This window comes from Mytilus trossulus, chromosome 2, assembly GCF_036588685.1.
Source record: "Mytilus trossulus isolate FHL-02 chromosome 2, PNRI_Mtr1.1.1.hap1, whole genome shotgun sequence".
NCBI lineage: Eukaryota > Metazoa > Mollusca > Bivalvia > Mytilida > Mytilidae > Mytilus > Mytilus trossulus.
In genome coordinates this window covers 15,831,863-15,857,292 of record NC_086374.1, presented here as the reverse complement: position 1 = coordinate 15,857,292, position 25,430 = coordinate 15,831,863, and the positions used below count along the sequence as shown (strand labels likewise).

Genomic DNA, 25,430 nt, shown 5'->3' with positions numbered 1-25,430 from the left:
AACACTACAGGGAGATAACTCTGTAAAATCAGCTAAACGTTTTAATTATGTTGTGTTGTAAAAGGAATATTAAGCTTCTGAATGATCGAAATCAGTGTTTGTCAAATTGCAATATAACCTGTGTAATATTTATGACAAAACGGTTGGTTCAAATTTTTTAAATTTTTTATATTTTTGTCATGTCAAAGTAAATACTTTGTCCAAATTTTATGAAAATTAAACGAGCCAAATTAATTTTAGTGAAAGTGTTGGGTACCACCTTAAGTTCAAAAATTACAAAAAAAAATACTAAAGTTTACGACAATGATTTTATTCTAACGTCACATGCATAAAGTGAAACCTCAAATAAATCATTTTTTATTAGATGGCGGTTAAAATTACATACAAGTCTAACAAGTTTTTTGAAAAAATATCCTTCTCTCTATCAAACATCCTAAATATATCTTTCAAAGGTGACTTCAAAGATTGATTCCTCCTTTTGTGTGACTCTTAAAGTTCATTAAAATTGATGTATGATTTTGAACATTTCACCTATCAATTTATAAAAGCCTTTATTACCACAAACAAGCCATCCATTATGTTTGATTGGTAATTACTATAATGACCACCAACCTTACAAGACATCTGGGTCTAACAATCATGCAACTAAACAATTAACACTTGTTGTTGCTTCATAATCTCTAGGAAGTCACTTCACAGAGAAGTTATATAAAATATTGAATAAAACGCTGCTCATTTTATACATCATACATGTATATTTAAAGGCAATACACCTTGACCATTGTAATTATTAGACTGACCACACACAGACTTGAAACCTTTTCCTGCCTCTTTTTTATTGATTGATTGATTGTTTCTATTAATAAATCAAATTCAAGTATCAAAAGAAACTAGAAAAATTTATTTCGTATTCAATTTATTATCTAATTTCAGAAATCTAAATGAAAACAGCTTGTATTTCATTCAAGTCAATAAACTAATAAAGGGGGATAATAAATGACACCACATTTTATTTTGATAAAGATAGAAAATGATGTGTCAAGCAGGCCAAAGGAGGAAACTTAAGAGTGCATTTGTTTCTAACCCGAAATTTTGTCAACGATGACTATCGTTTAGTAAACGTTGAGCTGCTAGAAACAAATACATCTTTTAATAAACTTTATCAACCCCACGTTGTCAGACAGAAATAGATTACACTCACGTACTGTAAACAAACAGGTAAAAGTTCGGGAAATAAATAACCAGGACTTTGTGTAAACAACACGTGCTCGTAATTATTCAAACGACAGATGCAGAAAAAAATGCATCGTTTACACGTCTCAACGATAAACGATCAACGACTACGCGACTATTTTGCGCGTACATCGTTTACGTGAACGATGTCAACGTTGACCAAAAAATGTAAGAAACAAATCGATTAAACGACTACGCGCGTAATCGTTTACATCGTTTAGGTTAGAAACAAATGCGCTCTTAAAATACTTGAACTGACTACCCCACTGGTTATCTTTTGGAAAAATTCTTCTACAATGTGGTTGCCTTATTATTTACATTTAGCATTGTCTGCATTTTCATGATTATTTCCTGCTGTATCAGCAAATGTAAAGGAAATACAGGAGCTAGTATTGAGGTGGCTTTAGCCCTACCTAGTCCTACACTGCTTAAAATCTGCTGCACATTGTCATTCTGTTCTGGATAAATTAAAACTAAAGTCTTAAACAAGCTTAGTCATAAATCTAAGCCTTTTGTAATAAAGTCTCCTGGGATTTTTAGTCGGAGTCAAGATCATGAAGATCTGGAAAGAGTCCTTAGGATTTCATTTACATGATTAATAGCAGAAAATGGTTATTTTACATCTAAACAAAATCATAACTTTGTGGAAACCTTAGAAAATGATCAGACATCTACAACTAGAGGCTTGTTCAAGAATTCTAAAGAAACTTTTCGATACCTATCTAATATATATGCCATAGTCGCAGATGGCACATATTTTATTTCTTTCTTCAAGGGTATCTTTATACTTATATGGATCTAAGATATTCTTGTTGCAATACTATGGTATATAGGACTCAAAACAAAAAAAACAAAATATGTTCAAATTATTATATCTGTAAATTGCACTTAACATGTTAAGATTGATTTTTAAGATGGACTGTCCTATTTTCTTGACCATTAATGCAGAGTAATATCCTTGAATATATAGACAGAAATTCGTGTTAAGATTTATAGATTTTTTTGTCTCATCAGGCAGCTTCCAACTTAGGAAAAGAATTGCACAGTGACATACATGACATATATAATTATATGATTTTTCCCCAAAACTTTGAACCCATACACTTTCTAATTTAAACCTTTATTTGCAAATAGAGAAAATTGTCCATTTTAAAGGGGAACAAACTTTCTTTTGCAGTAGAGAACTAATTAACTTTTGATTCCCAGGCAATTTTCTCAGAAATTTACAGACTACTTGATTGACAGCCTGACACTATTATAGTTATAGTAGTGAAAGATGAGTGGTCAATTATCATTACTAAAGAAAACAAATACTACAATAATGTACCTTAGGGGATGTAGCAGTTATAAATAAACAATGAACTTACAGTCCACCTGTGCAGAGTACAGAATAGTTTGATACCAATTCATAAAACATCACTGTTATTCTAAAACTCGCTGCCAGTAATTGAAAGTTCAGTTTTATTATTTAAAAATATTCAATACCTTTAACCTTAGAAATGCCCAATCTAAGCTATTATGCCACAGTTAAGTTACTCTCGACTAAATCCCTGACTTCCCCCTTCCCATAGAGTACATACACTTCAGTTGTAAGATGCTGTCTAAAATTATATCGAATTCCTTCAGTATTTTTTTTTCCTTAGAATTCTTTGGAGGGGGATCATGAAGTTATTCATCAGCTTCTTTATTTCTTATAATTTACACCAAAAAAACTAACAACATAAACACACAACAACAAAGGAAGGTACAAGATTTACCTCAAAATAATCCTCTTCAGTCAAATAATGTCCTCTTTGAGGTTTTTTCAATATACTCCTTACTGGTCTAGGCAGAGCATATTGACAAGGGAAAGTACATAGTGTAGTAGGTCTATGTGGTGACCTTTCACGGTCATAAGGTGATAATCCTCTTGGTGTCCTTCTCTGTCCAGGGGATCTTTGTCTGGACCCCTTTTTAGGTGGTGATGAATGAGGTACATAATGTGTTGATACAGTGTTATTCCCTCGATTATATTGGGCTCGCATGTAGCCTACAGATTGTTTTTGACTTTGAACATGTTGTGCGAAGGGTTTTTTCTCAAGCGTGTCTTGGTTTGAATCTGGTGTGCCATTTGGATTAGGTCGACCCCACATACAACCGAAAATTGCATCTTTCATAGTACAAAACATGAGTCATTAAGACATAATGTCACAATATATCATACATGTCTTATGTAACTTGTCATTACACCATTTCTTACATAATTTAATTATCTATCTTTCCTACAGGTACAACTAAGCTTCAAAAACTAGTATTCCAAAAAACACAAGACATGCACTCTCTTGAATGTTTTAAAATCCGATTTTACAGGTGACTTCAATTTAAGTTTCAAATGAGGTAAATATATTCCACATCAAGTATAAAAGTCAAACTAGTCTGAGCTATGAATAGAAGATAATGTGTTAATTTTGTGTTCATATTGCCTCATTACAACACAACAACAATACAGATTGTCTCCTCTTAAATGATCAATCTCACATTAAGCAGATGTGAAGAGACATAAATTAACTGATAAAGTTAATGTCCACCAGTTGGTCAATCATGGACCACTCAAATTAGAACCTATGTTAATTACATTTTGATTGTTGCATTGGATACATCCCATAAACAACTCAACAGTACAATACAATAGATATCTGTACAAATGGCAAATGTTCCTGCATCTTTCTCTCTAGCTGCAGCAAGATAATACATTGATTGTCATAATTTTTGCAAGGCTTTGAGATTGTCCAAAGCTTTAATGTCTTTTCACAGTGGGTGTAGTAATTAATTCACATTCATTGTTAATTAAATTCCCAGTTTATGAAAAGACAGTGAAAATGTCAAATACTTGAAAATAAAAACATCCAAAATGTCACACTAGTAAAACAACAACTAGAAAGTCACTGTAAATTCATCCCTGTATGCTTCATAACAAAACCTATATCTATGCCAATTAAAACATCTACAATTTGTAGCACATAGATTTTACCGTAGGTGGCCGTCATTATTCCAAAGATTTTCTTTCCAGCTAAGTCAGCAAATTCTTTATTAAGACATACGATCAATACTAAATGTTGTGTCCAGCGCTACTAACATCAGAATAATTATCAGCTTCAAGACAAATCTCCCTGATGTTTCATAGTCTTTAATGTCTATCCGTCCTCCTTTACAACTGTCTCATAGAAAGTTTCTCAATCACATACATAACAACGTGAAAATTCTATCATAAAATGGTTTACAAAAAAAATATTTGTATCAGCATATAGATGAATGTTTTCTGCAAACTAATTCTGCCTTAACAGAATAATGTCATTTCGAGCAAATGTTTGTTCCCAAATAAAATATCTTATTTCTTTAATCTTATTTTTTTTCTCAACTTAACATCACGTTCCTTGGAAATAATTGAGTACAAAATCCCACTAAACTGTCAATACAAGATGGAATTAGATTTCAAGGGAATGTCATCCAAGGCTTTCCATGATTCTTCGGAAAAACTTAAGTTGTCCAAACAATATCCAATCACCAGACAAAATGAAATCTCTCAAACTGTCACCACGGTAGTAAAATTCCTATAATTCAATACAGATCAAAATGTTCATTTACAACAATATGAGAAAACCTTTTGATCAGTATAATAATGATTTCTAAATTAAGTCACAAACTGACTGTCCACTTTAAGTTCACTGGTTTCAATCATACATCTCTTTTGTTAAAGCACACCAATAATGTTAATGTTCAAAAAAGGCCAACATCATTTTCCTAAAATAAAATATGAACCCTGATTAATTCTCAGCCTTGAAATTCCATTAAAATTTGAACAAAAACAACATTTTTCTCCCAAATAAAAAACTATAACTTGACTTGGTTAATCTTTCAAATGACCATTATGATTATATATGAATCAATATTTACATTCTTTAATTCCTATAATGGATCAATAGATATGTCCATTCATTGGTCAGTATTGACCTAGCCAGCTGTACCATTTATTGCCCACAGTGTAAATAAACAATTAAAAGATGTACATTATATCTGTTTATTCACTGTTCAGTCCACAGGCTTTTAATCTGCACCTGAATTTCTACAAGAAGGGTTAAAAGAGAGAGAGAGGGTATTTAAAACAAAAGTTATTCAGCAACCAAGAGACCAATTACTTCTGATCAGATTCTTCTTTGGAGGTCCTAAAATAGGTTATTTAAAACAAAAAGTCAGTTTAAATACATTATGACATCTGATTTTGAAAGTGCCATTGGTCCTACTTTTTATTGAAGGGCATAAAAATCAAGTAGAATTCCAAATAATATAGTATAAGTATTTGAAAACATGTAAAAATCTATAATCTTAATAAATAATTATCTATCTTAAAAGTAATTCAAATATTTTGTACAAAAAACTAAATTAAATCTCCTAATGAAAAATCAAATCTGTCAAGATTTATTAAATTTAAAAATCAATGCATTATTTCTTGCCTCACATGGCATCCATTTGTTACAAACTGATGTCAGTGTTAAGGATGGGAAATGAATGGCTCATTTAATTATTCATTATAAAGCTGACTTGTTATGTAACATAGTTAATTGTTCTACTCGAAAATTGTCATCTCAATTGAGTATCACCTTTTAAATGTAAAACTGATAAAAAAAGTCAAGAATGAAATCTAATAGACAGTTACTTCACTATTGAGTGTGTAAATTTCAATAGTATGCACTCTGAAAAATAATTTTAAATTGCTGACCTAACTTAATTTTTAATTTTTGTTCCAATTATAACCATGTCAAGATTCTCAACATTGCAAGCATTTTATAACCAATTACTATGTTTTAGACTAGAAACCAAATTTTCATGTTGAACAATTCATTCTCAATAGCATATACGACCTGCACTTTTGGCCAAATAAATGTACTTTTAAACAAGAATACTTCAGTTAAATTGATATTCAGACCATTACAAATGAGATATTAAAGTTGATTTACCTTACTAATCATACATCTTTGGTCTGTTGACAATAAAAAAAGGTTTGCTACCTAATTCCCAGTAAACTAGCTATATTTAGCATCACATATTGATTTTTCTTCAGTGGATCTCCATCAAACAAGATCAATGTTTTTTGTAATGTGGAGGAATTTCATTAAGGATACTGATCAAGTTTCTTTTCAAATTCAGTTAATGTCTTTTTGATACCAGGGGACAAATGTGTGATTGAAGCAATATTTACCCATGGTGTATTTTTTTTAATTTCCAAATACACATAGTAAATCAAGTCCAAAATCCAAATATTTTAACATAGAGAAAAAAACATTTATAGACTAGATTTTGTTTTTATCAAATGTTCCTTTACTGAGCCTCAAATTCATGCAAGAATAAATGAAAACTGTCATAATAATGGGATTTTTTTTACTCAGAATGACTCAGCAACAAATGTGTTTCCTCTTTTTTGTGAACAAATTCAGATGGAATTGATATTGGAAATGAATCTGAAGAACAATTCTAAACTCCTCATTCCAAGTCTATTTCCCTAGAGGAAACTTGAACTATACTTATGCTTTGTTATAAAACGGTTAAATTAAATTCTTTTTGAACATTTCATTAATTTTAAATCCCACATTTTCAATCTTTGCTGCCAAATCATTTTTGGATGTCATGTCTGAGTTTATATACTGTTTGCACAGTACTCAAAAGCTAAAGACTGAAACATGTTTTTAAGAAACAGGGAAAAGCATAAAATTTGTAAAAATATCATACAGTAAGACTTACATAGATTGTAGCAGTAAGTACCTAAATGATGTAGTATCTAAGAAAATAAAAAGTGATTGAAAATGTGCATACCACTTTAAGACATCACTTTTCAGCAACAATGAAATGGACAAGTGAAGACAAAACATTGCATGCAATAGTATGGCTTACTATGTGACGCTGATTTAAGGAGGTAGGCCTAGGTTAAGGGAAATAACTCTTTAAATCATCAGTATGCTTGTGTCAACCATTTTCATATATATATATTCTAAGCTTCTATGTTACATAGATTATTTTCAATCTGTTTCAGGTAAATGCTTAAAATGCGTTGATGAAACTTGACTTTTACAAGCGCATAGCTGATTTTAAGAGTTATTTCCCTTAACCAAGGTCTACCCCCTTAAAGTATCAAGAAATATTTGTGAGTAAGAGAATAATAACTTCCTAATTTTTCTAAAACAATAACATGTAACAATAAAAATGCCTTTTATGATCAAGAATGGCAATATTCTATTCTTCAATACTGCAACAGGTCCTGAAATAACATATCTTGGCTTAGTTATTCGCTAAATATATGAAAGATTTGATGCTGCAATCAACTCTCACATTACGGACATTGTCACCTGGAACCTGAGAACTTATCTGGAACAAGATAGACTGAAAAGGAGAATTACCTAATCCAACACTTTAACTTTAAACCAGGGTGGTGAAATAGAAGTCAAGGTGCATAATAAGATGTCTGGCTAGACATGATCTTTTTAAAACAAATAAACAAGGAAAAACAGTTGTACTTTTGAAGTTACTTATACAGGCTAAAACCTGAAAATAAGGTCAAAAGTCCAAGAGCAAGTGACACAGGTCAGACAAATCAAAGCCTTATTTGGTGATTCTGATGTTTTAACACTTGAAGTCAATCATAAAATGTCCACATCATTTGTCGCTAAAATGTGTCCAATTTCTTGTTTTTCAGCTGGAAATTTTTTAATTTTTGAAATATATTTATCTTAAATTATTACCAAAACATTAAATATTTTAAACCATGTTATAATGCCAAATTTATAAAACATAACAAATGGGATTGAAAGTATCTCAGAAAATAGTGTGTATGTTTATGATGTAGACTTCTAAGACTATAGTTCAAAATCCAAACAAAAAATCAATAACTACACAGGTAAGCTTAAAATAAATCACCTCTTTTTTCTGTATAAATAAATATCAATTAATATGCATATCAACAATTGTAAATAAAAATCCTAATATTGTTGAACCATCAATCTGCATGTAAACTCAGAAAAACACAGCTTTGAAGATTATTAGCCATCAGCCATTGTCATAATGAATCTTTTCCCATTCACAGAAATCCAATATTTAGTCAGAATTAGAATTATACAACACACAACACTTTCCTTTTAAGGTCAATAAACATAAAGAATGCAGTAAGATATCCTTCTAACAAGGTCATTGGTCAATATCAATATCGCACACAATTATTATTTTTTTTATCTTATTCCAGGCACAGAACTACCAACAAAACTTGCAAATTACAGTTTTCATCTTAATTAGGGTTGGTGTTTTGTATACTGATAATGGAATAGTGGTCAGATGTCATTTTCTGCTGGAAAGAATGGAGAAATAAACGTGACAGGTGATGATGGTCTGTCATCAGGTTAGCAGATCAATAAGTCAGATTGTTTTCAACACATATATATTGGATTAACATTGCATAGGTAGAAGGACCTACATACATTGATGATCTTTATTTAATAAATAATATAATTTACTTCCACAGTATATAATTATCTGGTCATAATTTCAAAGTGGGGGGCTAATGTCAGGATACAAATGTTGAGTTATGTCTCACATGTTTCTAATCTTGATAGTATTCAATCTCCATGTAAATGAGATTTGCTAATGCTTATTTATGCATTACAAATAGCATAGAATTTCCGAGAAATGTTGAAAAAAACCTCCAAAAAAGTTATATATGTCTACTGTAAGTTGCAACACACAAGTTTATTATTCCCATGAGCATTTGAAAAATTGATAATTTTTGTCTTTTAAAGCTGATTATTTTGCCATCTATACAATCTATAATAGTTTCAAAATTCTAGGCAAATATTGTCCAATACATTTTTAGTATACATATCTGTTAGTACTATTATTTAAATTGGTTGAAAGGTATTCAGCAAAGTGTCATTCGTCACAATTCCATACAGTAGCAGCGTCACCCAAGAATTAGGGATTGACAAAGTGTACATAAGGGCCATTGTTTCTTCATTATATGAACACTAAATTGTTCATCATATCATACACAAATAAAACTATAATAGATAGAGAGCTGTACATATGTTTCAATTTCTTGAAACTCTAGATTTATCTTCCATCTTCCAATGGTGTAAATTTAAATATGTATTAACAACATCTTTATTATTATTGCATTAATTGATCTAACACATTTCTTAAACCTTGAAAAAGGTATCTTAATTAATTGTGCAAAGTTCTTATAAAAAATACAATTTCATTTGTCATATTTTATTGAATATTCAGTCTAAAGAAATTCAGGGGAGATAACCAACCTGACCATTCATGACAAAGACTTACAATTTGGTTATATATTTAACAGGCATTTATTTCATCAGAAGACAATTAACCATCATATGTAGGGGATTGGGTAAATTCAGCTATGTGTACAATTACACTGTCCCCTATGTAGGATCTTATCATAGGTACTTTGGAACAGGAAGATTGTTTTAACCCTCCCCCTTTTTCCAAAATTCTTTTACTTGCTATTATTTTCTAATTTGACTGTGTGTTACATTAACAAATAACATGTATTTACTATTTGTTATCAATTCCTAGTTGACAGTCCACAACAGTCACTTAGATTAAATACTGTATATTTGAAAAGGAAGATGAGGTATGATTGCCAAAGAGACAACTCTTCACAAGACATCAAGTATCAAATTGCTGCAAGTTTGACATAAATTTTACATATATCCTTATTGGTCAATCAATTTTCCCCAAATTAAGTAAAGATGGGGGTAGGGGGTCAGTGAAAAAACTATATGAATTAAGGTTTTTTTTATCCTTCATTTAACTTTTGATGTCATACCTAAATGATGGAAGGAACGATCACATTTTGATTCAAGATATCATTAAATACAATGAGCCACATTTGATCAAAAACATTTTTTACAATGTATACAGAATAAGACTGAAAAATCTTATTATTTGATACTTCCTGTGATTTCTTTTTTTTATATAAGAATGTAACTTTTCAATTTGTAGTAGGTACTTTTTTATCCTATTGATGAAGAACTATATATTTTATTATTTCCCTTTAGGTGGTACTTGTTAGAAAAGAAGAAGGGAACACAAAGTTACATGCTATCTTCTACATCAGTATAATATATTTTCTTTGGTATAGCCTATATGATCTTAGATGTATTCATAATATTATGCATGCTATTATAAACCATTAAAAAATAATGTAATACTATTACTTGCTTCCATTTTACATCAGTGAGATTAACTTCCAAAAGATAATTACAATACTACCTGTTTTAATATAAATAACATTTATAACTGAAGCCATTAGACAATGATGCAACAGTAATGTATAGCATACCAATACATTTTCAATTAAAATGTAATTACAGCCTGAACTACTGTTATCATAACCTATTAGACTAGGAACTTAGAAGGAACATATCACCCTTTTCTCTACAGACTGTTCAATTATATCATGTCTATCAGATACAAATGCAAAAACTTGATAAATCTAGGCTGGAAATATGCATAAAAATAATTACAAAACTCAGGTAATTGTACCGGTATACAAAACAAGGCTTCAACAAAATAGTATAATATCCATTGATATTCTAAGTAGTCAAAATAGATTAAATATACTTGTTCCTTATTCCAAGTACAAGATCCAGCCCCAAAATCAGAAATTTCAAAAAGGGGGGAGGGAGGTTCAATACAATCATATTCAACTTTAACAGTTACTATACAAACAGAATGTCTACTTTAACAGTGCTTATTTGTTTTCAAGGGGGGAGGGTCAAACTAACCCCTGGAACCCCTTCCTGTCTAAGAGTGTGAGATCTGTCATCTCTAAAAACTCATGTTCAAATCTTATGCTTATGGTTTAAACACCAAAATGAACATGGTAATGAAATAAAGTTTTACCCTTTCCAAAATTTCAACATGACACTGTCAAAAGTTTGTTTTTTTAACGACACCATTGTACATACAATAAAATTGAAAATATATTCTTCTGCTATATGATTTGTTTAAAATTGAACATAATATTAGCAGACAGTTAATTGCAGTTAATTGATTTTCCAAAAATTTAAGAAATATAAAACACAAATTGGACAACTTACTGCTTCTAGATTATAATCAATTTGAACATGATAAATCCTATGAGACAATATGCTATCTTGTCAAAATGTCAGACAACACACAATATATTCATTAGTAAAATAAATTGTAAAGGAGCCCTTCACAAAACATGTTCAAAGTCAACATGCGGTCACGTAACATTTTTATGTTTACATATATACATGTATAGTAGAGATAAATGTCTTATTCATGTGTTTGTGTATGATTCTGAAGATCAATACATTAGAAAAGAATGGAGGAGTAAATACCACTGATGTAAGTGGGGTAAACTTGATAAAAATCTGTATGCTTAACAATAAATCAAATATGTATGCTGAAGAATAAATCAAATAATCTTTCATAAGCGTGGTATGATACAGTCTCATAGAACAGTTGTATCAATCTGATTAACTGTTAGAAAGTTTTAAAACTGCATTGATGGACTGTTCAAGGCCTTGATAAACATTCTACAGGTTTAAATTTCATTCCTTATTCTCACTGTTTTATTTTGTCTTCATTTTAAATTACTTCCTTTTCCATATAAAAAGTTTATACGACTTTTTTGTATAATGCATCACCCCCGATCCCTTTGACAAAGTAAAAATTGATAAAAATGCAATAGTATAAATCAAATCAAATCAAATCAAATCAAATATGTTTATTTCCTAATCAAAGGGCCCTTATAGGCATATGAATTACAAACAAAATGGATAATAGACAAAACATAAATTAAAATACATATTTAGAAACAATATGAAATTTAAACATTATAATATGATTTATATAAAAACAAAACAATAGTACATATATATACGACATTGTCAGTTCAGCAAAAGAAAGATAACTCTTCCCCAAATATTATCATTAAAACCTGTATTAATTCACTTGACAGTATTATTTCTCACTTCTAAGTTTGAAGTTAAAAATTTGCATAATTTTTTAATAAAATTATCATTATCATTTGTCATAATCCATATAAATAGGTTTTGCGAATTAAGTATTCTTAGTTTTGGATATTCCATAAATAAATCATCAAGTAAAATGGTTCTTGAAGTTACATATAGAGGACATTGCAATAAAAAATGGTGTTCATCCTCAGTCACATTCAAATTACAATATTGACAAAGTCTTTCACATCGTGGAATACTCTCTAATTTACCTGACATATTTACCCTGCGTTCATGACGACCAGTTTCAACTCTTAATTTGTGGTTACTTAACCTAAATTTAGTAAGAATTCGACAATTGCCATTATTTATAGAGGATAGATAGGTTTCTTTACCAAATGAAAATTTAAATTTGAAATAAGTACTCAATTTACCTTTATCCTGTAAATAAGAATCTCTGGTTACTTTCCAAGTCTCAAGAAAACTGTTTCGGAGACATTGTTTAAGTGATTTTTTAAATTTATATTTACTTAGGGTTTTACAATAAGCCAAATTAAAGTTTAACTTTTCCCCATAAAAGAGTATATTAGTGTACCAGGAATTATTACCTTTGTTTAAGCTATGTAAATGCATATACTCCTTATATGCATTATTCAGCAGGTTTGATGGGGAATTCTCAAGTCTGTGCCAATACATGAAGACTTGTTTTAACATGTCTATGTAAAGAGGATATCTTCCTAGTTCTGTAAGAACTCCTATATTAGTGCACAATTTAGTAACTCCAAGGATATATTTACAAAATTTATGGTGAAGTTTTTCAGACTCCCAATCCTTAAATATATCAAAGAGAGATGATGATTTTCTCTTAGGGGTTATATTAATAGTGCCCCAGTTTTCACAACCATATAAAATAATAGGTTTAATACAATGATCAAATAAATGAAGAAAAGTACCAATACTAGGTTTTGAGGATTTCAAGTCCCTATAGAGCTTAAAACAGGCTTTAAGACTTTTTTGGTAAAGTTGTTTTCTAGCCTCAGTAAATTTACCAGTGTTTTGAATTATAAGACCCAAGTATTTATACTGCTTTACACAGTCTATTTTTTCCTCCCCTATATGGAAGTCATCTTTTATCAAATGTCCATTATTATTAAATATAATTATTTTGGTTTTTTGGGAGTTGACTTCAAGACACCATTCATTACAATAGTTATATAAAATATCAAGTTTGTCTTGAAGCCCTGCTCTAGATTCTGAAAAAATGACCAGGTCATCAGCATATAGGAGACATGGTATCTTTTCGTTATTTAAACAAACTGATTCTGACTTTTCCAGCAAAATTTTTGGAAGTTCATTTATGAAAAATTTAAATAAATTTGGACTTAAAACGTCCCCCTGCCTTACACCAACCCCTGATACAAAGAACTCTGTCATTTTATCATTTATTTTTACACATAATCTGTCTTTGGTATACATAGATTTTAATATTCTATAAAAATAATTATTTATATTACAAAGTTGTAGTTTATACATAATACCAATGTGTATGACTTTATCAAAAGCTTTTCGAAAATCGACAAAACATGCGAATAATTTTTTATTTCCAGTCTTTAAATATTTTTCAATGATACATCTTAATACAAAAATATGGTCAGAGGTACGTGCTTTTTTGGAGAACCCTATCTGGGTTTCATGAATTATATTATTTTCATCTAAGAAAAGGTCAAATCTGTTATTTAAAATAATATTAAATAGTTTTCCGATACTATTATTTATAGCAATTCCCCTGTAATTTTCAGGTTTTTTTTCTATCATCGGCTTTGAATATTGGACAAATAAAACTCTTTGACCATTCACTTGGGTATATACCAGAGGTGAAAACTGCATTAAAAAGTTTTAGTAAAATTGTGTTAATAAAAGATTGAGATGCCTTAAGCATCTCATTGCTTATATTATCTAATCCAGGACTTTTGTCTGATTTAAGCTTTTTAAATGCTTTATTTAGTTCAGCTTCTGATACCTTGTTATCTAAAAGTGTGAAGCTGGTATATATATAACACAGGATATGGGGTAGAGGATATATAAGTATGATGTTACTGCATAGGCGGATCCAAGGGGGGGCCTGGGCCCCCTTTGTAGGAAAATTTTTGTTAATTATTTAAGGATTCACTGAAGCATGACTGGAGCGTGCCCCCCCCCCCCCCCCCCCCCCTTTTTATGTCAGTCAGCGGACACCCCCTTATGAAATGTTCTGGATCCGCCACTGTTCTGTAATGATACCCACAATTATATGTAAATGTATCTGTACTTAAATAATCATGAATTTGGGAGTCAACTCATAAATGCTAATGCTGAATAGTCATATTTTTTTTTGCAAATAACTTGAAAGATTTCAATTGATGGCACTATAAGGGAAAACCAGCTAAAATGATATCAAATTCAGTAAAAAGCTTAAATGAAACCAAAGCATGAACAAATTATCTTAGGTTAATAAAGATAACTGTGTCAGACATCCTTGAAATATGTGTCAGTCGTATATCATATTAGGAGACATAAAAAATAGAGGTTACAATCTACACTACGTAGTAGGATGTCATTGTAGAACTAGACTTATAAGCTAATAGTTGTCCTTCTGGAACATATATTCCTTCAATGATCGGATTTCAATATTAGTAGTCTAATTATTTCCAATGAAAATTTCTCAAAAAAAGTGACCTGTACTTGAAAAATTCTACTTCAATTTAATTCTGGCTATGACTGTAGTCCACTGACATCTGACTTTATTGTACTAATCAATGCTGTATCTGTTGTTCAATATAGAATTAGGTCTAAGCTTGGAAGTAAAAGTCTTAGTAATTAATCAATGTATACATCACTAGGAGATCAATAAAACACACATCTTCATCACAATCAATAAATGATTTTCTGGTTGGATGCAATATTTTACAAGGTCACACAAGATACATGATTTTACAATACAATGTTACAATAGAAAACATTCAATACATCTACAGCAGGGGGAGGGGGTCAAAATAAATATCGCTACTATATAATAATATACCAAATATTTCAACAGTGTTCTAAAACATTATTGTGCTCTCCCATATTCCCCAATGGATATTTAATTATTAACTGGTTTATCTGCACACAACAAATAGAAAATTAAGTGGCTTTAAAACTTTTGATATAAACATACCATCATGATTTTGTTCAATTTTGGCATGTATGAAACCTGAAAAATTCAATGGTAAACAATAGTCTAGTACCAATTATTGCACATCTCAGTATACTCACTTGATTACCATTTACATTAACAGGAACGTCCTCTGGAGGTCGGAAGGCTGACCCTCCAAGAGTATGTCTCCTTGGCACTTGTTTCTCTGTCTGTTGTTGTTTCCTCTGGAGAGAATTAGATCCCGGTGCAGACCTTGGCTGTGACTTACTACGGACATGAATACCAGTCATAGAAACATCCCAGAAACTATCCAGATCTTCATAATTGTTCCCCTTTACATTCTCGGCACTACCATAGATCTTTCTAGCAGTGTAATCTGAAAAATATTGTAGAGATGAATTGTTGAATATACATTTATTGATACTCTTTATCAGATCACTAAATTTTGTTTTATTTTCCTTTGGACCATATCATACTGGCTGACAGTCACAAACATACAGATGAGTCATTAAGGGCTAAGCGAGTACATGTATTATTGAGATAAAGACAGTAATTGAATCAGCCAGCTGAAGCATACCTCTGGGTCAGGATTTTCTTGCTGTGTTCTACTCTAATGGTTGGGTTGTTGTCTCTTTGACACATTCCCCATTTCCATTCTCAATTTTATGTCTCAATTTGTATAAATGTTTCATTGTATGATTATTCTGTTACTAGTAATTACAAATTAGTTGGAAAAATAAAAAGAATAAATGTTTGTGTCCATCCCAGCCCTATACAAATTATGATTACCAGACTTATCCATGACAACTACAATAAATGTTGTAATGAGTAATGTTGTGTGTCCAAAGTTTGGATGGTAAATGTATTTTGGGTAATTCTTTAACCAACTAACAGCTTGTCCCACTGCCAATTTATCTCCAACTTCCAAAGCCCATTTTTAACCAACTCTTTCCATTGAAGAAAACAATGAGTTCAATCCTGCTTAAAACAAGACCTAGGAACATTGTCTCAATAAACAATGGAAAAGTAATTGTATACACAATGTACCCAAACAAATGAAAATATTTTGCCCCACTACTAGCTCATCTCCCACTTTCAACCAACTCTTCCCATTGAAGAAAACAACGAGTTTAATCCTGGTCATACAAATGAAAATAATTTACAACTCTTATTAAACACAACTTCAATATTGCCCCACCTAAAAAATGAGAAATACATTTGTATATCTATATATACATTGTATCACGTCATAATTTCTGAATGTATAATTCATGCATTTTTATATTGACCATAATATTTTCTTAATTTCTTAATTTACAACATCTACAAGGACCAATTCAAAGCATTTCATTTCTGAGACACCATCCTTTTTATTTTATAGAGGACTTGGTTCATATACACCAATCCTAATTTTGTTGAACTTAACCACAATCATTTCCTACTGAACAGGATTCAAAAAATTGTGTGTGTTTCCAATTTCTAGAGAACAAAAAAGAAATTTGAATCTTTGGCTTATTGATTCAACCATAATTAATAAAAAATTCATACTGAAAAATCCTCAGACAATTTTTATTGCCAATCATTGTTGTCACTAGTTGTCATCTCTAGTAAGAAGCAAAGGAATATAAACTGACAGTGAAATAACGTTGTGATAGAACGTTGACATATTTATGAATCAAGACTTGTAATAAATTGTATAATAATGTAACAAATCCACAAAAAGATTGAGTGAAAACACTTTCTAATTTGGAACATATAATTTTAAATCAATTAGACAGTGTAGAATGGTCAGAAAATCTAATTGTGTTTCTACTGAAATTTACTGAAATGAAAAAATATGTGCAGGAAGGGAGTTAACTCATTATCTATATATTTACTTCAAACAACTAAAATTGGAAAAAATAATTAAATTGCTTTATTTTGGGTGAAATGTAGGGCTGGTAAAGTTTGTACAATTTTATTACTCCTAACTAAACAAATGGTAGATCAATTACAAAATTATTTCAAGTATTTTAAGGTAAACTGTTCCCCTTTCAGGCTGAAAGTATCTGTTTCTTATATTTCATTAATTGTAAGACGACTATAATATTATAGTAATAGTACTCTAATTTGAATTACATAAGAGATAAATACTATATGTTTACCTGTCATCCTTGTTGTGTTTCAAGGTTAACTTATCATCTCCTTCCTTGAATAACACCTCCAAACTTAGAATTATATCCACTGAATTACATGCTGATTTTCATATATAGATAATATCAAACTATCATACAAGGGTCATATTTAGGGATATGTGTTATAATCTGGTGACAGACAAAAAGTATCAACACAACTATCAATCCATCAACAGTACAAATAATATACTAATTTTGACCGAAATCGACCTTTTCTGCATTTTTGTCAAAGGTCAAAGATAATCCACTAATCCTACTTAAAGTATCACACCTGTAATCACAAGTACACATCATAAACTTTACAATTAAGATTATCTTGCTGATCCTTACACCTGAGGGAAACCTGTCAATCATCTTAGTCTTGTTGACAAATGGGCAGGACAAACTTTTATTTATCTATTTATATATTGATACCTGGAGATTCCCAATGTGTAATTATAAAGTACATTAAATATTTATGATATATAAGTCTGCACTAAGTTTATAAAGTGTGATGTGCATACATATGCATGCCAAAGGCTTTAGGTAACCTTGCTATACCTGTAAATACAGATAGCTGTCAAAAAAATATAAGGCAGGTAAACTTGAGATGTCTTTAATGGATCATTAAAAAAAACTCCATGGAGATGTTAATATCTCTAACAGAGCTTACTGAAAATAGTGCAAAAAATTGAAACTAATAATTTAACATTCCTTTTTTAAAATTCCACTTTCTGAAGATATGACATACTTTTACATATAAACTAAATGAGACAAAAATATTTAAAAGTGAAGCAATATTACCTTTATTGTGTAGAGAAGACATAATATATCCATGTGTCTATTACTTACGTTAGGTAATACACAATCTTTTGATGTTTTTCATTGATAGTTCTTACTGAACCATGGACAGATAAATTCGTTTTTTTATGAGCCATTTCATATATGAGGATAACAACAGGGTAAGCTAAATCAAGCAAACAAACCTCTTTCATTACAATATTTAATAAACCAAGGGGAATGAATTGTAATTATAAATATACCCTCTGGTTATATCTACACTCACTTAGGTCAATGAACAGTTGATAACTTGTACTTTTTTATCAATTTTTTTCTCCGTTTATTCCATTTTTAGAATGCACTTGCTTTTCATTTTTTTTATTTAATTCACTAGCTGCCTCAGACAAAAGTTCATTCTGAATTCTTTAGTAAATTTATTGTTTTTATCTCGATTACATAACACTACAGTATTATTATGACAATAATAGGTCAGGCGAAGATAAGCATGTCTGAGGTAAGAATTATATAACCCTCCTCCCAAACTTAAGTAACAAACATACCAGAACAGCTGAGTAATATATTTCACAAATTAACAGCCTTCATCTGTCTTCTAAAACAAAACTACCACTTTACACAAATAATAAGCTATTGTCACAAATCTGAAACATGCCAAGTTGGAAGAGAAAGTTTCTTTCAGTAGAATGGCTTAGAAAACCTAACTATTTTAATGCCATCACTCAAACTATTGTTTAAAACATCTAAAAATTGAGTACAAAACAAGAATAATGTCTAAAGGAAACCATTGCTCCGACAAGCACGTTTCCATGTTCAATGATCTATGAATGCTTAGTCAAAATCTGAACAAGAAATTAAACTCATACGGTATTGAAAGAATGAATAACTCATTTGGACTGACCAAAAATCATAATGTCCCTCTACTTTTGTAAGTGGGGGGCTTACAAACAGTTCTGCTTATTATGAACAAAGTTCCATAACACAGATTCTATCGATCACAATTCCATGTAAAACAAATAATCTGAAATGAAACTAAAATGCAAGTTGTATCTCATCATTACACATAATTTTTTTAATTTCAAATGGTTTGATTAGGACTGAATCATAGGGAAGGACATAGTAACCACTATATGCCTGGTGGCTCTGGTGCACTCAATGTCTGGGTGGATCATCAAATTAAAGACATTTCTTGACAACTTGAGTGATCAGATAAATCCTATGAAAAAAAAATTTTAAGTAAAGGAATAATAGCTGAGGGACAAAATTTAAAATTATGAAATTTGAATGTGATAATTCAGTGTTAAGGTTTAATATTTATAAAGTACATGTAATGTAATATTTTTATGGGATTCTGTATTATAAAATGTTAGTTACTGTATAAAATTTATAATAGATTAACAAATAGACCTATGTTTCTTTTGTGTTCTCACAAACTGACAGCACTATCAGTCTCGACTACAAAAGAAAAAATCAGGTTTTGAGTTGTTTTTTATGCTTTCTGGTATCAAGTAGCTCCTAATTACAATATACAAAAATGTATATCAATATTTGATGTTGTGCCATACAATTATTACACAATTTGGTATGTATAATAAACCTGCCGAAATATTGGATAGCAACTATTCAAATGCAAATACAGGCCCCTCAAATTTTTACTCAGACCACCAGATTTGTATTCTTTGGTGGTCCTAATGACCACTATAGGCTAACAAACATATGTCAAGAAATCATTTGATTTTGCCAAAAAATAATTTCTATACACAAATCACCAATAAAAGTTTTCTGAGGTAAATTATTTATAACAAGGTTAATTAATCAGTGATATAAGAAATTGATCCTGAAATACGAAATCTGAGTTTGATTAACAGGGGAGATAAATATGCAATTTGCAAGAAAAATTACGATTTCAATCCATCTTCTTGTGAACAATTATCTGCCTACAGCATGTAAGTGCAGCACATCTGGAAGACAGAAATCTTTCACAAGTCTACCAGGTGTTGTATGAATCACACATTTTTATCTTTACATACTACAGAATCATACAGATAATAATTTCTATCAGAATACCACAGCTATAGACAAATGACAGGAGAACATCCATAAAGACATCAAAGCTGTGTAACAAGGAGTTAGAAGGAAATATCAAACCCTTTTACAGTTATTCATATAACCCATAGACACTTTTAAATTTCCATTGTTAATATTCTTGAAGACCTAATTATCATGAAGAAATATCTACTGATATGTATATTTTTATGGGGTAATCAACATAAATATCAATGAATGAAATACGAAGAATGCATACAAAAGGTTCCTTGAAGCCTGAATGGCCAATCTTATAGAAATATTCCATATAATTGTGTACATTTTAGGAACCTGACTGTCCCATCTGGGAGTAATATGCCATTATTAATATGTATATAATAAAATATGGAGTGAAGAACAAAATATCTACAAAATTCACTTTGGTCTCCTGACAGGCAGTAAAACTCATGTCTAAGTGGGGATCAATTTGGCTGTGTAGATCGATGTTAATAAATGCATGAAATATTTGCTGCTGGAAATAACACAATCAATCAATCAATCAAACAAACAATTTCTAATCATCTGTAAAACATGTTATAAAAAAGATAGTAGAACAAACAAGATGAACTGGTCAAAAATGTCATTATAAACTTAAGTAACGCCCCCTAATTTTGTGCTAAAGGGAAAATACTTTGTAGATCTGAACATTTGTAATCTAGAATGTTTTTTTCTATAAGGTTTTCAAGAAATTAAAACCTTTAAGATAACAATAGACAATTTCTAGTACTTAAAAAAATACTTCCTGTTGTCAAAACCTGCCTAATATTATGATTTGTTTTGTAATCATGTGCAAAAACAATTACAAATGATTTATTATCTATAAATCAGTTCAATTTCTACTAAGTCCTTTAAAATTTCTTATGTAAATGCACAGCAAAATGCCAGTAAACATAATGTAGTAGTGCTTTCCTGGGTCAAATAAGTAACTTATTCACCACCATGAAGTTATAATTTATTTACACAAAGATGTCATTCAATGCTTTAGGCACGATCCAATTGCTGATAAATTAAGAACACCCCCCTTTTTTTTCACCTTTTCCTAAATAATGGATATCAATCCTTTTGCATACACTTAAATATTAAGGTAGATTGATGGTATACCGCCATCTTGGATTGTACAATCACAGTACAAAATCGGTCTAGTTATTTGCCTACATCTGCAAATTTAGAGACAGATTTGCAATTCAATAGTTAGACTGATTTTTCTATTTGAAATAAACCTGTTAATTAAAATGGTATTATACAAAATATTTTAACAAATATCCTTTTTTTCGGTTTTAAAATCATTTTTTTACAAATAAGCTATTTAAGGGGAGATAACTCTTTAAGTACAAAATTTATACTGGACTAATAGGGATTTTTTTTCTTTTTACTTGTAGCAAGAAAACAAGTTCGGTGACACCATGTTTTCTTCTTATTTTCTTAAAACATACTATGAAACCTTTCTTCTCACAATTTATTTCAAAATTCTATCTCATAGAATTTTTTTTATGCAGACTAATGTGTTTTTTCATGAACAAACTAACCAAATTTAGGCAATTTTAAACGACTCATTGCTTGAAAAATAGCACGGTGACCCATACTTTTTATTAAATTTTTAAAAAGAGCATAGTAAAATCTTCATTTTGGCAAATTATAAAAAAATTCTGTCTCAAAAAATATATACTTGTGATCTACCTTAAACACACAATTAATTTGGCTGACTCTCTCATGGTTTATCTTAGATATAAATACTGACAGGTAATACTGAGAGGTACATGTCCTAAGGTTGCATATATTGTCAGGGGGTCAACTGCTTAGTTTTGTCCATTTATGGAATTGAAGTCTTGATTCACATGACTATAGGTAATTATAAAGTGTTCCAATTTTGAAAGCTAAAATGCCTTTTTTTGGTAAACTCAATTATTAAGTTGCCCTCTGAGCCTGAAGTTTAAGTTAAGAAAAAGTCAAGATCAAATGGCTATTTATGAAGAAAAAAATATCAAAACACATGCTTTCCAAATCATGGCAGTTAATGTAATAGACTTTATTCGGTCATGGATAAAAATAAGAACCACAATACATAAATAATCTCCTAGTTGTAAGTGTCAAACAAAAAATACCACTTAAAACTCACTTCACAGTCATCTTGACATGGTCATGATAAAAAAATCTTCTATTTAAATTGGTTTCCATGGAAACATATAACTCTGTAATTCTTATGGATTTCCTCCATGTCAGAATGGATTTGGGTGATCTTTACTTTAATCAATGGACATGGTTCTTACAAGCTAATGAGTGCCTTCGCTAGAAAACTGTCATTTTCTGGAGTATGGATTTTTCCAATGTGCATTAATGAAACTGCTCAAAGCATAGATCTACGCTGATGTAAACAAAATAGAACTAAAGAGCAAAAACGTTTTTAATAATAGATGTCCTCATAAGGGGAAGAAACTCTTAATATTAACAAGGTCAATAAAGCTAACACAGAACATTAAGAACTGATATAATGTTCTAATGGATAAGTCTTCATGGCCTCAATGTAACTTATTTGTTCACACCAAATTGCAGTACCTAAGAAAGTTAAATTTGGAGTTTAGTAAAAGATCAAACACAGAAATCCTTCTTTGAAGATTTGCAGCTTTTGTCTAAAACACCACAAGCAAACTGAACATATCAATTAGAAGATATAAAACAGTCACATCTAAATAGTCAGCACACATCAAAGTGAAATCATTATCAAATTGACCAATTTTCTTTTTACAGTAAACAAGTTTATTACAAAGTAGACTATTTGCTGTTCTCTTAATGTCCAGGGGAAAATATTTCATGAATATTTGAATATATCAGGATATATGTACAAAATAATAGGAAAGTGACAAATGTAAAGAAATAAAAAATAACATGAACAAGCTAATCTATCAACTATTGCTTACTCAATGATACCCCCACTATAAAGTATGGGGTAAAGAGGATATTAAAGAGCTATTTATATGGGGTTGAATATGTAAGTACATGTGTATGTATTTGGTTGCAAACTGGAAGGTGATGAGTGTAGAACCTGAAAGCGCAATAAAGCATGCACTTAGTTCAAAACCCAATTTTAGGTAGCCTTATATATGTATAGTTCTTAAGAAAAATGTGACAAAAATTTCATGGAACACTTAGACTGACGGAGAGTTGGACAAAGTTCAGAAGTTCATCAATTTATCTCCCACCTTCAGAGTAAGGGTATGATGAAAAACATACTGTTAAAAAATATAGATCATTGCACACCCAAAATTTGAGGTGAAAGGGGCATGAGAATTAAATTCTATAACCTCTTAAATACTAATTTATATGTTAGACACTTTACATAGAGGTTATAAAATCAATAGACACAATGCAAACTATTTTTGTAGCATTTAAATTCCACTTAATCCCTCTTTTAAGAGAAACCAGGAAACCTAATAAATCTAAATAGTTTGATAATTACAGTACTTACCTGTACAAATTAAATAAATTACAGCATTTATTTACTAATATTGACAAACAGGAACTGATAAAGTTGTCAAACAAACTGATCATTTTCCAGATGATATCATTGCTGGCATAATTCAAGAAATTATAGAAAAGGGTACCAGGATAAAGGGGGGATTCCAACTATCTGCCCCCATTCAAATGCATTGATCATTAAAAAAAAGGGGGGATTTCCTACCTCCCATGCCCTGGATCTACCACTGCTAACTTATGTCAGGAATAATTCACAACTTGGGTATAACTAGAAGTGGTAAGTCAAGTGCATGCATGCAAAAGATTTTCAAGCGTATGGATGCAAAGGATTTAAAGAACATGCATTTTTTCATTTGAATGTAAATCTTGTCAGGTAAGGTCATCAGTCTGTGTGTAGTTAACAATTAAACTATAAAAATAATATAACTGTTTTATCTAATCAGTGAATAAAGGCGAAAACTTGAAAATCCAGGATAATACATGTCCTGGCAGTAAAACGTAAAATCTTAAGTTAAAAACTTAACAACGTTGACACCATAGAAGTCGCTTAGTAGACTGAATAGAACCAAATCAAATACACATAACTTTTGTAAACAATTAGTATTTTATTCATAAATAATATTGTATGTTCATTTGATGGAATGACAAATTATTGAAATTTTTACCTGCAAGCTTTAAAATTTGTGTACAAATACTGCTCAAACAGCAATTTAACAAATCATTATATTCATAACACTACCATATTAATATCTCAATAATGTCACTCCAAGTCTTTATTTACATAACAAATTTAGTCTGATCCAGTAAATTACTTTGTTTATTATCTTTATCAATATCAAATATTGACACATAAATATCAGTTCAAATACAGGTATTAATCCTGAACCCAAGGTGAAATATAACCATTTTCTGTAACCAATTATGTTACCTTTCCAATGATTTATTTATATCATTTGATAAAAGGTGTTAAAATGTGTGTAACTCAAAGGTCGAAAAGATAGGCTAACATGGTTCTTAAATCAAAGAGCTGAATAGCTCTGAGGGGAAAGACGGCCCTTGTTTCTATTTTATTATGTTTTTGGAAAGGGGGGGTTATCTTTTGATAGTTTTCATATGAAGAATGAAAAAAGTAAAATCACAAAAATACTGAACTCAGAGGAAAATCAATATAAGAGAACAGCTAGAACATGTAGAAAGGTTGACAATATTGAAATCAATTGTTGTTTATGTAATTTCATTTCCTTAGTTTAGAATTCAATTTGGACCAATGGAAGTGATCTGCATCTTCTAAATCTAAACATTTGATTAAAGTTGATAGCTAATTATCTAAAACTCAACTGAATTCTGTCATTTCACAACAACTACAATATTTTTTGAAATCTTGATTGTGTACCACTGAACTGCAGGCTAGGGCCATTTTCCATTTTTTGTGACAGTACTCTTGGATTTTTAAGTTTTTTCTTTAGAAAGTGTGGACTGAAAAATCTATTG

General features: G+C 30.4%; 2 protein-coding genes across 2 annotated transcripts in view; both read right to left on the bottom strand.

Moving 5' to 3' along the window:
* The window catches only part of LOC134706589 (rac GTPase-activating protein 1-like), a 124,033-nt gene extending 100,943 nt beyond the window's left edge, over nt 1-23,090 (bottom strand). The window contains exon 1 of the mRNA XM_063565656.1: nt 23,087-23,090. The gene's annotated coding sequence lies outside the window, so the exon portion shown is untranslated. The remainder of the gene's footprint in view (nt 1-23,086) is intronic.
* LOC134705627 (uncharacterized) overlaps nt 1-25,430 on the bottom strand; it is a 101,523-nt gene that overhangs the window by 54,482 nt on the left and 21,611 nt on the right. Inside the window, exon 2 of the mRNA XM_063564349.1 lies at nt 15,555-15,811. Coding sequence (XP_063420419.1) covers nt 15,555-15,811 — 257 coding nt within the window. The remainder of the gene's footprint in view (nt 1-15,554; nt 15,812-25,430) is intronic.